At 49.9% G+C, this 13,753-nt stretch overlaps 1 protein-coding gene across 1 annotated transcript in view; it reads right to left on the reverse strand.

Annotated features, from left to right (window-relative positions):
• Window positions 1–2,540: 2,540 nt before the first annotated feature.
• The window catches only part of DCTN1 (dynactin subunit 1), a 19,909-nt gene continuing 8,696 nt past the window's right edge, over window positions 2,541–13,753 (reverse strand). Inside the window, exons 8-32 of the mRNA XM_060188437.1 lie at window positions 13,681–13,748; window positions 13,152–13,349; window positions 12,765–12,969; window positions 12,610–12,688; window positions 12,339–12,498; window positions 12,137–12,241; window positions 11,446–11,637; window positions 11,242–11,358; window positions 10,835–10,987; window positions 10,110–10,270; window positions 9,836–10,004; window positions 9,501–9,569; window positions 9,292–9,354; window positions 9,031–9,180; window positions 8,236–8,397; window positions 8,023–8,154; window positions 7,686–7,811; window positions 7,344–7,486; window positions 6,903–7,069; window positions 5,507–5,521; window positions 5,186–5,316; window positions 4,875–5,067; window positions 4,648–4,727; window positions 4,023–4,112; window positions 2,541–2,994 (exon numbers count right to left, since the gene is read on the reverse strand). Coding sequence (XP_060044420.1) covers window positions 2,857–2,994; window positions 4,023–4,112; window positions 4,648–4,727; window positions 4,875–5,067; window positions 5,186–5,316; window positions 5,507–5,521; window positions 6,903–7,069; window positions 7,344–7,486; window positions 7,686–7,811; window positions 8,023–8,154; window positions 8,236–8,397; window positions 9,031–9,180; window positions 9,292–9,354; window positions 9,501–9,569; window positions 9,836–10,004; window positions 10,110–10,270; window positions 10,835–10,987; window positions 11,242–11,358; window positions 11,446–11,637; window positions 12,137–12,241; window positions 12,339–12,498; window positions 12,610–12,688; window positions 12,765–12,969; window positions 13,152–13,349; window positions 13,681–13,748 — 3,266 coding nt within the window. The 3' untranslated portion in view covers window positions 2,541–2,856. The remainder of the gene's footprint in view (window positions 2,995–4,022; window positions 4,113–4,647; window positions 4,728–4,874; window positions 5,068–5,185; window positions 5,317–5,506; window positions 5,522–6,902; window positions 7,070–7,343; window positions 7,487–7,685; window positions 7,812–8,022; window positions 8,155–8,235; window positions 8,398–9,030; window positions 9,181–9,291; window positions 9,355–9,500; window positions 9,570–9,835; window positions 10,005–10,109; window positions 10,271–10,834; window positions 10,988–11,241; window positions 11,359–11,445; window positions 11,638–12,136; window positions 12,242–12,338; window positions 12,499–12,609; window positions 12,689–12,764; window positions 12,970–13,151; window positions 13,350–13,680; window positions 13,749–13,753) is intronic.

Here is a 13,753-nt window from a genome sequence, read left to right on the forward strand (position 1 = left end):
CCCCAGCAGCACATGTACTAGAGTGATGTCTGGTTTGTGTTCTCTCTCTCTCTCCCTCTCCTGTCTCTCTCATAAATAAATATACATTTAAAATAAACAAAAAACCCTACATCGTTAACCACCTTCATTGATATGACACCAACATGTTCCCCAAAATTTTATCCCCAATCTAGACTTCTCTGATGAGCCACTGACCCAGTTGGATTCAACTGTCAATGGGCATCTCCACTTAAAACACTCTCACTTAACACTAATCAGTCATGTTCAAAATGACATTAACGGGGCCAGGTGGTGCTATACCTGGTTAAATGCACATATTACGGTGTGTAAGGACCCAGGTTCAAGTCCCTGGCCTCCACCTGCAGGGGAAAAGCTTCAGGAGTGGTGAAGCAGGGCAGCAGGTGTCACTCTGTCTCCCTCCCTCTCTATCTCTACCTCTTCCCTCACAATTTCTCTGTCTCTATCCAATAACAAATAAATAAAAAAAAAAATTTTTTAATGTTTTTATTTATTTGCTTTATTTTCCCTTTTGTTGCCCTTGTTTTTCACTGTTGTTGTTGTTGTTATTGATGTCGTCATTGTTAGATAGGACAGAGAGAAATGGAGAGAGGAAGGGAAGACAGTGATGGAATGGAGACAGTGAAGGGAAGACCTGCTTCACTGCCTGTGAAGCGACCTGCAGGTGGGGAGTCAGGGGCTCAAACTGGGATCCTTACACAGGTCCTTGCGCTTTGCACCACATGTGCTTAACCTGCTGTGCTACCGCCCGACTCCCATAAAAATATATTTTTAAAAAATGACATTCACAGTTCTCTTCCCCAAACGTGTCCTTCTCCTACCTTTTGGCTCATACCCCTCAATAGCCATACAACCCTGAATGCACCCAAACTTGTCTGATCTCGGAAGCTAAGCAGGTATCGACCAGGCCTGGTCGATACTTGGCTGCAAGATGCAGAAGACCCTAAAGGAACTCAGTCTGTCTACAGTGAGAGACAGGCTGACTAGCAATTATAACAGTAAAAAAAGGTTTGCTAGCATAAAGCAGTGTCACGGGATCTTGTAGTGAAAAGAGAAAAAAACCTGCTGTGTATGATTTACCAACCTGGGCAGATGACCCCACCAGTGTGTCCTGGAGCCCCGCCTCCCCACAGCCCTACCCCAATAGGGAAGGAGAGAGACAGGCTGGGAGTATGGATAGACCTGCCAATGCCCAGGTCCAGCAAAGAAGCAATTACAGAAGTCAGACCTTCCACCTTCTGTACCCCATAATGATCCTGGGTCCATACTCCCAGAGGGATAAAGAATAGGAGAGCTTCCAATGAAGGAGATGGGATATGGAACTCTAGTGGTGGGAACTGTGTGGAATTGTATCCCTCTTATCCTACGATCTTGTCAATCACTATTTGTAATAATAATAATAACAAAAGAAGAGTTTGAAGTATGTGAGAATCGCTTCATTTGGCCTTCATATCTAAGGCATCCTATTCCTATTCTGCAGCTGAAAAAATAGACCAGAAATGACAAACTCTGCCAAGGTCAAAGCAACTAAATCTAAGCACACCTAGAAGATTCATTCATTCATTGTTGCCTCCAGAAGAGGAGCTCTGCACAGTCTACAGGGGTTTAGAGACTTCCTGAGGTGGCAGTGCCAGAGTTGCCTAATCAATGAAAAGGATGTCAGCTGAGGAGTGGGGTGGGGCAGTAGGGAGAAGGTGACCTGAACGACGCAGCTGCCATTCTAGGTAGTGGGAGAGGTTGACAAGGAGAGAAGGTGGCAACAGAACTAGAGGGATTCACTAATGCTGGGCCCAAATCATAGAGCCAAATACTAGACACCTGGAGCTAACACTTCAGGGTTTTATTTAAAGTCTAAGTTCTAGTGGAAGAACCTTTTCAGGATTTAAAGCTGGAAATAATGTGCCCCAATTTACACTTTGGAAAAGGCCTTCTGATGTCACAGGCAATGGAGGTAGGGTGACCAGTCTGACACCTACTATAGTACCCAGAGCAAGAAATTACACACAAAGTTAGAATCAGAGAGGGCAGCTAAAAGTGAACTCATCTGAAAGACAGTAAAGAAAGAAAAAATTAGCAAGCCTAAGTAACTAAATTAGCTTAGGAAAGTGAAGAAGGCAACGATGTTAGCGATTCATCATTTCCAGAGCATGAAAGAATACCTGTTTCAGACATACTGACTATGAGGAGAGACACCAACAGGTAACTGGATGAATGAGGCTGGCATTCACTAAGTAGTAGACTTAGTGCTATCATTAGACCAGCTCCAAACAATGGCCCAGAAAGTGGGGGCAGGCATGGTAGAAGATACACACTCCCTAACTCCAGAAATGAGTCCTTAACCTAGTCCTTTCTCTCTTGTTCAGAGTAATTTAGTGCACAGGGACATGAGGGACAACACTGGACTGTCACTTGAGAGGGGCCCTCAAATATGGCACAGTCAGCCAACGCCTCCGTAGTGTTCCTTCTCCACTCCAGCCTGGAACTAAATGGACCAAGTACCACTCCCAGTATCACACAGGAAGCACAGAAGCCAAAGTTGCTTTAATTAAGGGGCAAAGTCCTCAATCAAAGGGACCTCACTCAACCTTTGGTGGAGGGATTTCAGTCTACCCCTCACATGCCCTGAGGCCCCTCAGGAAGGAGGGAACAGCTGAAAGATAAATTCTGGCAGACAGGAACCCAGATCAGGGACAGGCAGGACACTGACAGGTGGGCGTGAAGCTGCATGGGGCAGTTTTATACACATGGTTCTACCTGGGGCTGGCTGAGGCGGCTGTGCATCAGGCAGAGTGATACCAAGAGGGCTGAGATTAAGAGGGGGCAGCAGGGAAAGGAGCACTAGGAGATGAGGCGACCATGAAGTTGGTGCAGCTGCTCCTGGGTCAGCACCAGCCGATGTCGCTGTCCAAGACCAGCCGCACATGAGAAGGTCACTTTGCCCATGTAGACAGTGTCATCTTGCTGCTCCTCCTTGGCCTAGGAGTTAGCAGAGGAAAGAGGTTCCTAGATCAGGGACTCATCTGAGCTGTGTACCAAGTGACAACAACCCTGAGCCCTAAGAACATGGCAGCCCCTGGGACACTGAGACTTTGAGGTTCAGAATTAAGGTACACATTCTCACAAGGAGCCCCTTCTGGTGCCAAGTTGTAGATGTTTAACTGTTTAAACATCAGAATTTTGGGAGGCACTGCAAGCACTCTTGAGTTGTTTTTAAGTAAGACTTGTCTAGATAACAAGATATGCAGTTGTTAGATCCAAGGCCCCAGTAGCCTCTTCAAATTCTGAGAGAGCAGACAATAACTTGGATCCACCGGCATATCAGATTTCAGGCTCAGAGGAAAAAAAAACAAACAGAAAACTAGCATAGCTACAGGGCCTTTGAAATATAACTAAGATATGCCTACTAGCTATCTACAAAATGGAGGACCCCCCTCCCCAACTCTTCATCTGCACTATTCCAGCCTTTAGGTCCATAATTGTTCAACAATTTGTTTGGCTTTGTTCAGCCACCAGGTTCCAGATGCTACCATGATGCCGATCAGGCTTCCCTGGACAGACAACCCCACCAATGTGTCCTGGAGCTCTGCTTCCCCAGAACCCCACCCTACTAGAGAGAGAGAGAGGCAGGGTGGGAGTATGGATTGACCTGTCAACGTCCATAAATAGTGGGGAAGCAACTACAGAAGCCAGACCTTCCACCTTCTGCATCCCACAATGACCTTGGGTCCATACTCCCAGAGGGACAAAGAATCAGAAAGCTATCAGGGGAGGGGGCGGGATACAGATCTGGTGGTGGGAATTGTGTGGAGTTGTACCCCTCTTACCCTATGGTTTTGTTAATGTCTCATTTTTTAAATAAATAAAATAAGAAGAAATATGTAATGAAACTGAAGTGGATAAATATAGGAGAATAAAGGAGAAAGAGCAATGGTAAAAAAAAATTCTGGGAGAGATGGGGACAGAGCCCCCTCTACTGCCCATCCTTCTCCCCATGTTCCCCTTACCCTGAGGAAGGCAGATGAAGGGAAAGTGGCAAAGTCAGTGGGGACTGTGGCTCCAGGGCGCTGAGATACAGTCTCCTTGAGTACTTCATCCTAGCAAATAAGGGCAAAACGATTCATTTGTGGGACCTGCACAGGCTAACCCAATCCCTCAGTGGTTTCACAGGAATACTAATGCCAGGAGAACAGGCCCAGTGTTCTCTCTATAATCATTCTTTATTTTTCACTTGCGACCCCACCCTCACCCCCAACATCTGACTTTACAGACATATGTCCTTTAAAGCCCAATTCACATTCTGGGAAGCCACCCCATCCATTCTACCCCACAGTGATCTCATTTCTGACAAAAGCTGCATATGAACCATATATTCTAAAGATGATCCTAGATCACCCTGTTTTGCTGATGGGAATCTTGACTTCTGTAGATCAAAACAGTGAGCTCAGGTAGCAACCCAGCCTTTCCTTCTATATCCTCCCCCTAAGGGCTAACACCAGAGCTGGACTGGGCCCAGAGGATTTCTGGGAGTGCCTATAAAAATGAATAGCTAAGAGAATTCCCACTAGCCATGGTGGCGGTCGGTCTCTGGGGTGAGGACTGCTGTGTGAGGAAGGGAGGATCTGAACTGACCTTGAGCTTCTCAATGGTGTCGTTTAGGGACTTGAGTTGAGCCACCTGTTCCAGGAGCTGGGCTGAAGGGCTCTTGGCAGCTGCGGGGAAGGGAGGGTAGTGAGATCCAGTACTGGACTCAGGGGTAGGAATGCAGGTACTGACATTCTCATAGAACAAGCAAATAAGAGAGTGAGTGAAGTAAGCAAACTGAAGGGCAAGAGGAGAGGGTCCGGGCAGGCCCCTACCTGGGCTGGTACGAGTGATATCTACTACATGGGTGTGCGTGCTCAGCTGATTCAACATCTCCAGCAGCTGGTTGGTCTTGTGATACAGTACTCCAGCTGCTAGGTCACCGTCAGGGCCCTCACGGGGAGGGAGGGAAAGTTTTGGCACATGCAGAGGAGGCAAGGCTGCTAAGGATGCTTTCATCTGGGCTCCCTGTGAGAAGGGAAAAAAAGAAGCATGGTAGAAAAGGTGACAGCAACTCCCTGCCGTCTAGCATCACTAGGGCAGCCACACCCTGCCACCACTCCAGTCCAACTTACGACACACTCACCTTAAGGATGCTATTCTCATGCTGGAGCTGGGAGATGTGTAGCCGCATGGCAGAGATCTGCTGGAGCAGCAGTGGTGAGTCCTTCACCAGCCCTGGGCCTGGCATCACCCCCGGAGCCTGTCCAGGGGCACCTGCAGGTACCACAGCAAATGCTATCAGTATCGGGTGGCAGGGAGGTCGAAGATAGGCTCCTTTCTTGTTTAGTCCCTCCCCTTCTACCCTCCTACCATTCCTGGTTGCTCCCAAGGGGGAGTCTCACCCTGATCCTCCACCCCCAATTCCTACCAGCCATGTTGTCCCCCAGCCAGGGTGGGTCTCTACCTCTCTGCTGTTCCTCTGTGTTCAGGACAGCCCATTGAGGGAGCAGGAAAAGAGGAAAGAGGAATTAGATGGCTTGGGGGCTAGGGGAACACACCAAAGGAGTCCTGACATCACCTGGAGGAAACACTTTTCCTATCAGCATACCTTCTCTAATAAGACTCTGCCTGTGCCCTCTATCTCCAGAAAAAAAGAGCAAATATATGTGAGAGAAATGAACTGCGGTGTACATCAGAGGATGCTCATGGGCATGGGGTCTTTCCTGCCTTCCCACCTCATGACCCAGTTCCAGAGCAAAGGGGGCTCCTGAGACCCGGTTAAGTGCGCACCCTTAGTGCTCTCCAGCAGTAAAGCTTAGGCTGAGCATACAGGTGGTCCTCAGATCCATCCCACCCACCCCCCTACAGCATTAAGATACTTTTCTGGTGGGGAGTTTTATATATTCAAAAGCAGTATTTGTTTAGAGAACCTATGCTACAACAATATAAAAATATAATTCTGGAGACTCTTCCCCTAAGCAACAGAAGCCATCTGTGCCATGGAGTCTAAAAGTACGAAGATACATGGTCACCTCCCAAGAACAAGAGGCACCAGTGATGGGGGCTTTGATGAGAAGATGCCCCAGCTGAGACCAGCTAAAAAGACATGGGCATGAAAGGGGAGGTCTAGGGATCTTGAGTATTTAGTTCCAAGGCAAGAAGTCTCCTTTAGAAAGTGTGAAGTGTAAGAGAAAAATCAATGGAAGTGTAATGATGTAATGAAGTGTAAGAGAAAAACCAAATGACCCACAGCACAGATGAGAACCAAGATGGCGGTGGTCACCTACTTTATCAGGGAAATCAGGAGACTGTTCCTAGAGATCAGAAAAGCTCCAGGTAAGGAGTCCCAACCACACTAAGAGACTAAGGCAAAGGTCAGAACACAGCTACAAGACAACTAGAATTCAGCAATGGAGACAGCCACACCACAGGGTGAAGCCATGTGAACTGCTGGGAAAGACAACAGTAGTCAAGCAGACCATCAGGAACAAACAATGGCCCAGCACAGTTAGCCTTGCTTTATGACCAGCAGGCCAGTGACCCTCTGAGAAGGAGTTCGGGGACAGAAAGGTCACACTGCAGACCAAGAAGACACATCTACTAGAATATGTTATTACAACTTTGAGCTTCACTGACAACTTGGCCCCACATTGGTCAGAAGGATATAGCACTTCACTTCGGAGGGGCTAACAATAATAACAACAATTTAGGGAAAGCTATCAAGAGTCTGAAACTGGCAAGCGTGTTCCCAGCTGAACTTTCAAGGGCAAGAGGAAATCTAAGTCCAACTGAGGCCCAGGAATAGATGGGAGGCCATGCAATCTCCTCTGGGCCAGTGCTGCCCACCACAATGCACTCACCACCAGCAATACCAGAGACCAGAGTTGCAATGCCTGAGGGAGGGGGTCCCCGAAGGCTTTCAATCGTGCGTTTGGACTGGCTGTTCAGCCGCTGCTTCAGCTCTGCCTTCTCCGCCTCCAGCTGGTCGATGTCAGCCTGGAGAGCATCCATTGTCTCCTCAAACTCTCTGTGAAAGAGAATCTGGGCTTGGGCAGTGTTCCTCCCCCCCACTTCTCAGTTCTCACAGGTAAGTTTAGACTCTCGGTGAAGAGTTAGGGCCAGCACAGGCTTGAGCTGGGGCTGGGGTATACAGTGGAGTTGGTAGTAGTGGGGAAGGAAGCGTGTCTGCTCCCCTGGGAAGGCCTCACTATGAGAGGGTGAGGCAGAGGGAAGGGGTACTAAGTAGAGAGCTGCTGGCAGAGGGGAGGGCTTGAGAAGTGAGGCCTGGGGAGGTGCCTGACTTCTCCTTCTTCCGAAGCAGCGCCTGGGTCTCGTCCAGCCGAGTCTGGACTTTCTCAATGCGTTCATCTGCATCCTTCGCAGCACTGTCCAGCTTCTTCTCTAGGAGACTTAGCCGCACATTGGCCTCACTCAGCTCCTCCCCCTGAACAAGAACAGAGAGATTCTGGTTCCCTTACTTCCTCCTGGAGCCCCCAGGCCCCTGAGATAGACCTCGAGATAGAGAATTCCCTATGGATCCACAAAGACTGTCCACTATTCAAACCCCAACCACCAACACTCACCGCTGTCTGTGCCCCACAATAAACCCTAGTCCCCCAGCTCCTAGCCTACCCTATCCTCACCTTTATCTTGAGTGACTTCTTCAACTCCTTGATAACTGTCTCCCGATCTTCGAGCTTCAACCCTAAGCCTTCAGCATCCGTGATCTCTGCACGAAGGGCTGCAGCCCGCAGCTCAACAGGAGGAGGCTAAAGGATGAGACAGAACAGTGGTATAGAGAGATGAATGTGGTCCTTTCAGAAAGGTCTACTCATAAGGAAAATCTTCTTGTCTTCCAAGGACAGGCCAAAGCTCACCAGATTGCTTCCTCCAGCATCCTGCCCTTCCCACAACTAGCTGTGGCTCTGCAGGTCCCGCTCCTTTAGACCCCTGGAGTCCTTCAAGCAGCTCCACACTCACCTTGCTGGGGGGCCGCTCTGCATCGTACTCGCCCTCCTGCATGGCTGTGGCCAGCTTGTTCATGGTACTGATGAGGATGTTGCATGACTGGCGAAGACACTCATATGGACTGCTGGAGGGGACCCCATAGATCTGCAGGAACCAGGGGCACGAGTTAAAACCTCATACTAGCCACCTGACTCCCACACCTTCAGCCCAGCCATCCAGACCCACCTGTTCGCTGGCTTTGAAAGCCAGTTCTTCCAGGGCAGCCACAGGCAGACCCTCATTCTCTGCCAGTGGGGCAATGAGCTGGGCAGCAGCAGCCGCCACCTCCTGTAGCACAGCCACAACCCACGTCAAGTGTTTCCTGCAGTCGAGGAGTGTGTCGGATACCTGTGCAACAGGCCAGAGTCAGAAGTCCACCTGGCTCCAGCACCACAGTTTACCCACCTCAAAATTATTCTTGCCCCTGACCAGATTCAGATTTTTTTCTTTTTATTCTTTTTTGCCTCCAGGGTTATCGCTGGGGCTCAGTGCCTGCACTACGAATCCACTGCTCCTGGAGGCCACTTTCTTCCCTTCTGTTGCCCTTGTTGTTTGTTTACCGTTGTTATTATTAATGTTGTTGTTGCCATTGCTGTCGTTGTTATTGGATAGTATAGAGAGAAATCAAGAGAAAAGGAAAACAGAGAGGAGAAGAGATAGATACCTGCAGACCTGCTTCACCACTTGTGAAGTGACCCCCTACAGGTAGGAAGCCAGGGCTCGAACCGGGATCCCTACACCCATCCTTGCATTTTAACCCACTTAACCCACTGTGCTACTGCCCCCACCTTTTTTTTTTTTTTTTTTTTTTTTACCAGACCTCTGGCTTATGGTGGTGCAGGGGACTTCAGAGCCTCAGGCATGAGAATCTCTTTGCATAACCATTATGCTATCGACCCCAGCCCCAGATTCAGATCTTGATGTGCTAGGCCCCTCCTACTTCTACTTAGCTCCCTTCCCTCCCACCTCACAGCCCTAAACCTGTGGTCCAAAGGCCAGTGCAGCGGGAATCCCAGGAGCATCTGTGCCTGGCATTCGCCTTCGGATCTTCTTGCAAAACTGGCGGATGTCACTGCATGATGTTTCCAGATCCCGGAGCAGGAGGGCAATATCTGAAGCCTCCTGTCCACCCTACTCAAAGAACAGAAAAGGGGTGGAGAACCAAGTTAGCACCAAGGATGAAGGCAAGGAGGTGGAGACTAAGAAGGAAGAGGAGCTCACAGACATCTAGTTGTGTCTCACCTGCAAGAAGGCACGTAGCCGCCCCACCTCTACGCTCATGCAGTCCAGGGCACTCTGGGTAAACTGTGAGGACAGGAGCATGTGGTTGTCAGTCCCCTGTCCCATCATTATCCCATCCTCATCTGACCCTCACAAATGGGATCTCTTGATCTGCTGCCCTCCATTTTTTATCTCCACAGAGGACCCAACCATCTGTCCAGACACTTCACCTTAATGTGATCAGCCAGCTGCATGGTACTGTCCTCGGGCTGCTCAGCAAGGTGTATGCTATACAGATGCTGAGGATGAATGAGAGAGAGACAGACTTTAGGTCTTGGATAGTTGGAGAATTCTTTCCAAAGTACAATTTGATCACAAGGCTCCAGGGTACAAGAAAATCTAAATCCCACCAGAATCTGCATACTGAGGAAAGCTCATCTAAGAGAAAGCAAGTCTGAGGCAGTCAATCTGAAACATACAACCTTGGATACACTAGCAATAACTCCCAAAGGAAAAAAGAAAACTTCCCTCCCTCCCATGCCAAGCCTGAATTCCTGTCCCAGACCTGGTAGTACTTGATGGCCTTGGTGAGAGGCTCTACATTGACAGTCTCATCCAGCTGATCCTTGTGCAGCAGCTCGATGAGAAAATCCAAGGAACGTTCATGGGCACTCATCTCGGGGTAAAGGCTGCCCACCTTCTTATACACATCCACATTGCACTGGGAGAGGGCACTAGGGACCAGAGAAGAGCCCTGTGAGGCTAGGTCTGCCAGGCAACCTGAGTTCCAGTCAATCTTGAACCTGTAGCCCTACAGTGGTGAACCGGTGGTAACTTACTGCTCATAACGGTGGAGTGTGGCCTGCAGCAGACTCAGCGAGTACGCCAGCCCAGCAGCAAAGCTGAGCTGCTCTCCTGCAGCACCTCGAAGACCAGGCCGATCTGAACAGTTCTCACTTAGTTCAAACTTCTCTTGGGCCTGCTTCCGGATCAGCTCTGCCTGTGGGAAGAAGCAACAAGAACCTGGGGCTCAGCGGACAGAAAACACAAACTGTGGAGCTGAGCAACCTGGGGCCATGGACATGTATGGGAAAGAAAGTACAGACAGCACACAAATGGACAGTAGTTTCACATGGAGATAGAGTAATGATTTGATCACTGGCAGCTGTGAGGATTTGGGCACCTCTGCTACCTTTCCACCTAGAATATTATCCTGCCATTCATCTCCCCACTAACTCCTATACATCTTCTGGGTCTCAACTCAAAGGTTATTCCTTCAGTGATGTGCCTCCATCAAAGTTACATCCCTAACTGAGCTCTCCCAAAGAAGCATAAGTAGCTGCAAGCAGTCAGCCCGAGACACACAACTTTGGCCACTACATTAGCAATCATCTCTTCATAACAAGCCATCTGCAGTGGGCATCCATCTGTCACTTTGGCTACATTTTACCGCTGTAGCCGAAACTCTGTGAGCAGGGGTACAGACTGCTATCTTTTCTCAACACCCTCAATATCTGGTTCACGACAATTAGAACAAGCTCAAAAGGTGACTGATGGGTCATACCTTGCAAATGAGACGAGGCATGAGTAGCAGTACCAGGACACAGTCATGGTCCCCACCTGGTCGAAGGAAGCTGTCAGGCATGAAGGCTGTCAGCAGGGACATATGCCGGTTGGCCTGGGCCACTTCCATCTGCCTCAGCTCCATCTCAATTGCCTGTGAAATGGACAGAGAAAAGATCTGTCAGGCTGAAGAACTTCTAGCCCCACCCCCAGAACCACCATGTCTTGCTCTACCAGGTCCCCTGCTACTAGGGCAAGCCCAGACTGAGTCTTCCGAACAGACACACAAAGCACCCCTCCCCCAGGAACTAAAAGCCCAGATCCCTGCTTCAGGCCCTCAGGCCCTCCCAAGCAACTCAAGCTGGGTTCCTCACCACCACCTCCCACCTCCACTCTTTACTTCCTGACCTTGGCATGGGCCTTAGTCTCAGCAAACTTAATTTTAAAATCAAAGGTCTCCGGAGGCGGCTGCTGTTGCCTCTCTACCGATGCTTCCTGCTGATTTGTCAGTTCCCGATTCACATCCTAGGAGCAGAAATGCAAAATGAGGCAGTCAGGTCATGAGCGGTCCCTGGGGTGAGAGTGGGTGAAGAGCCAGGGATGTGCAGACACCTGGAGGTGGGCCGTCAGCTGCCGGTACTTCTTGATGGTTTGCTGATAGTCTGCAACAGTCTCCTGGGCAGCTTCCACCCGCTTCTGGGCCTCCCGTACCCGGGCACCGGCCATGTCTAACTGCTCCCGCAGCTCCAGTTCTGTCTCACGAGCATTCTCCTGCAGCTCATCATTCATCTCATTCATCGCTTCCTGGAAAGCCACAAAGGAAAAGCAGGTCAGGGTAGCAGACCTAGGTAAATTCACTTACCACATCCCTGTACAAAGGTCGGGGGTCAGTACCTCTTTCAGCAAAACCCTTCTTATTTATTTATTATTATTTTTTATTGCCACCAGTGTTATTACTGGAGCTCAGTGCTGGCACTCAAATCCACTGTTCCCAACAGCCATTTTTTCTTTTCTTTCTATTATATTTGGAAAGGACAGAGAGAAATTGAGAGGGGAGAAAAGATAGAGAGGGAGAGAGACAGACAGACACCTGCAGACTTGTTTCAGCACTCGTGAAGCACCCCAGGTCCTTGTTTTGCAGGTGGGGAGTGGGGGCTTGTTTTGCAGGTGGGGAGTGGGGGCTCGAACCCAGGTCCTTGTGCACGGTAATGTGTGTGCTTAACGTGTGTGCCTGGCCCCCCAGCAAAACCCTTCTAAATACCTCTTGTCAGAATCAGAAGTCAGGGATCTGCTCTTCTCTTACCAAGTCCCCCACAGTCTCTCTCAACTCCCGCACTTTCTCTTCTAGATTCAGGTTCCGGTCTGTTAGCATCTCCACCATCTCCTCAGCACCCAGAGCAGCATCAACCTGAGTTACAGGGGAACAGGGGGGAGGGCTGCTGAAAGGCAGCTACAAAGAACAAGCACCAACAGGAGAGTAGCAGAAGGGGCTGGGCTCCCCAGACCTGCTCCTTGAGCTCGTCAATGGTGCTCTCAGCCTGGCTCAGCTCCTCCTGCAGACGCTCCCGCTGCTGCCTCACAACTTCCAGCTCTTGATTCTTCTTTTCCATGAGCTTCTGGAGTTTGACATGTTCCTGCTTCTCTGAAGAAGAAAGATCCCGCATCCTGTGGGAATAGGAGGAAAAAGAAGGCTCTTTGAGAGCCTGTGTCAAGTCACTAGCTGACATGTCTGGGGGGATGAGAGTGAGCTCCAGGGCCAACCAGAAGGCACCCTACCTCACAAGAGCATCCTTTAGGCGGGCATTCTGCTCTTCAAGCTGCTTGAGCTGATAACTGGACGCAGCCCCATCTGAGCCTAGGGAGGACCATTAACACTTTGAGACACGATTCCAACCCTACTACTTAGACCCTAGCAGCTCGTCGCTCCCTACCTTTCTCTTCAATCTCAGCCTTGAGGATTGCCAAGTCAGTGGTGAGCTCATCTACCCGTTCCTTCAGCGCCTCCACCTCCTGCTGCAGGGACTCGGCCCGCTCTTCAGCCATCTCCTTGTCCAGCGTGGCCATCTCAATAGCGTCAGCAGTGTCAGCCATCTCCTCCATGTAGCGCTCTTTTGCCTCCAGTGCCTCTTTGGCTTCCTGAGTACATATAGGTGGGGGCAGGTGGGGGTAGGTGGGGGTGCGTGGGTGTTGACATGGCTTACATCACCCTTTGTCATAGGATATTCCCGGTTCCAGCTCATCTAGTTTCCAGTACACTCCCTAAGGTCTCACACTTCCCCAGGCAACCCCAGCCCCTGGCCCTCTATCCTGAGTCCCACCTTCCGAGCCTCTTTGAGACGCTTCTGCAGGTCTGCCTGCTGTTCCTGCATTTTGCTTTTCCATTCTTGCACTTGTTCCAGCTGGATTTTGTGTTTCTCCAGCTCCTTTAATTTTGCTTTGTCTTCTGCCCGTTTCAGCCGCAGGGTCTCCAGTTTCTCCTCCAGGTCCCGTACCTGGGCCCTCAGTCCCTCCTCTTCCTACAAAGGAGAGATCCCTTGACTTGTGCAGCCTTCCCCTCCACACTAAAACTATGCTGGAGCAGAAAGGACAAGAATGCATGCATGCAAATATCATTCTAGTCTCAGAGTCAGAAGCAAGTGGCATAGAAACAGCTGAGAAGAAACCAGGGCACAGTCCTTACAGGGAAAGTGTGGAAGAAGGGCAGAGAAGAAAGGAAGGCTGATTCTGTGGTAGGAAGCCCACAAGCTATGTCCCCACCCTCCTCAAGCCCTAGGAAATTTCTAAGACTTGCTAAGGATCACCAGCCCTTCTGACTTGGTTCTTCTTTATTCCAACCTCAGTCCTTACCTTGGAGGGGGAAAGGAGTGGCGGGGCTGCTCCAGGAGAGGTGAGGGCTGGCGTGGGGATGATGGGTGCTGCC

This window comes from Erinaceus europaeus, chromosome 3 (genome assembly GCF_950295315.1).
Source record: "Erinaceus europaeus chromosome 3, mEriEur2.1, whole genome shotgun sequence".
Taxonomy (NCBI): domain Eukaryota; kingdom Metazoa; phylum Chordata; class Mammalia; order Eulipotyphla; family Erinaceidae; genus Erinaceus; species Erinaceus europaeus.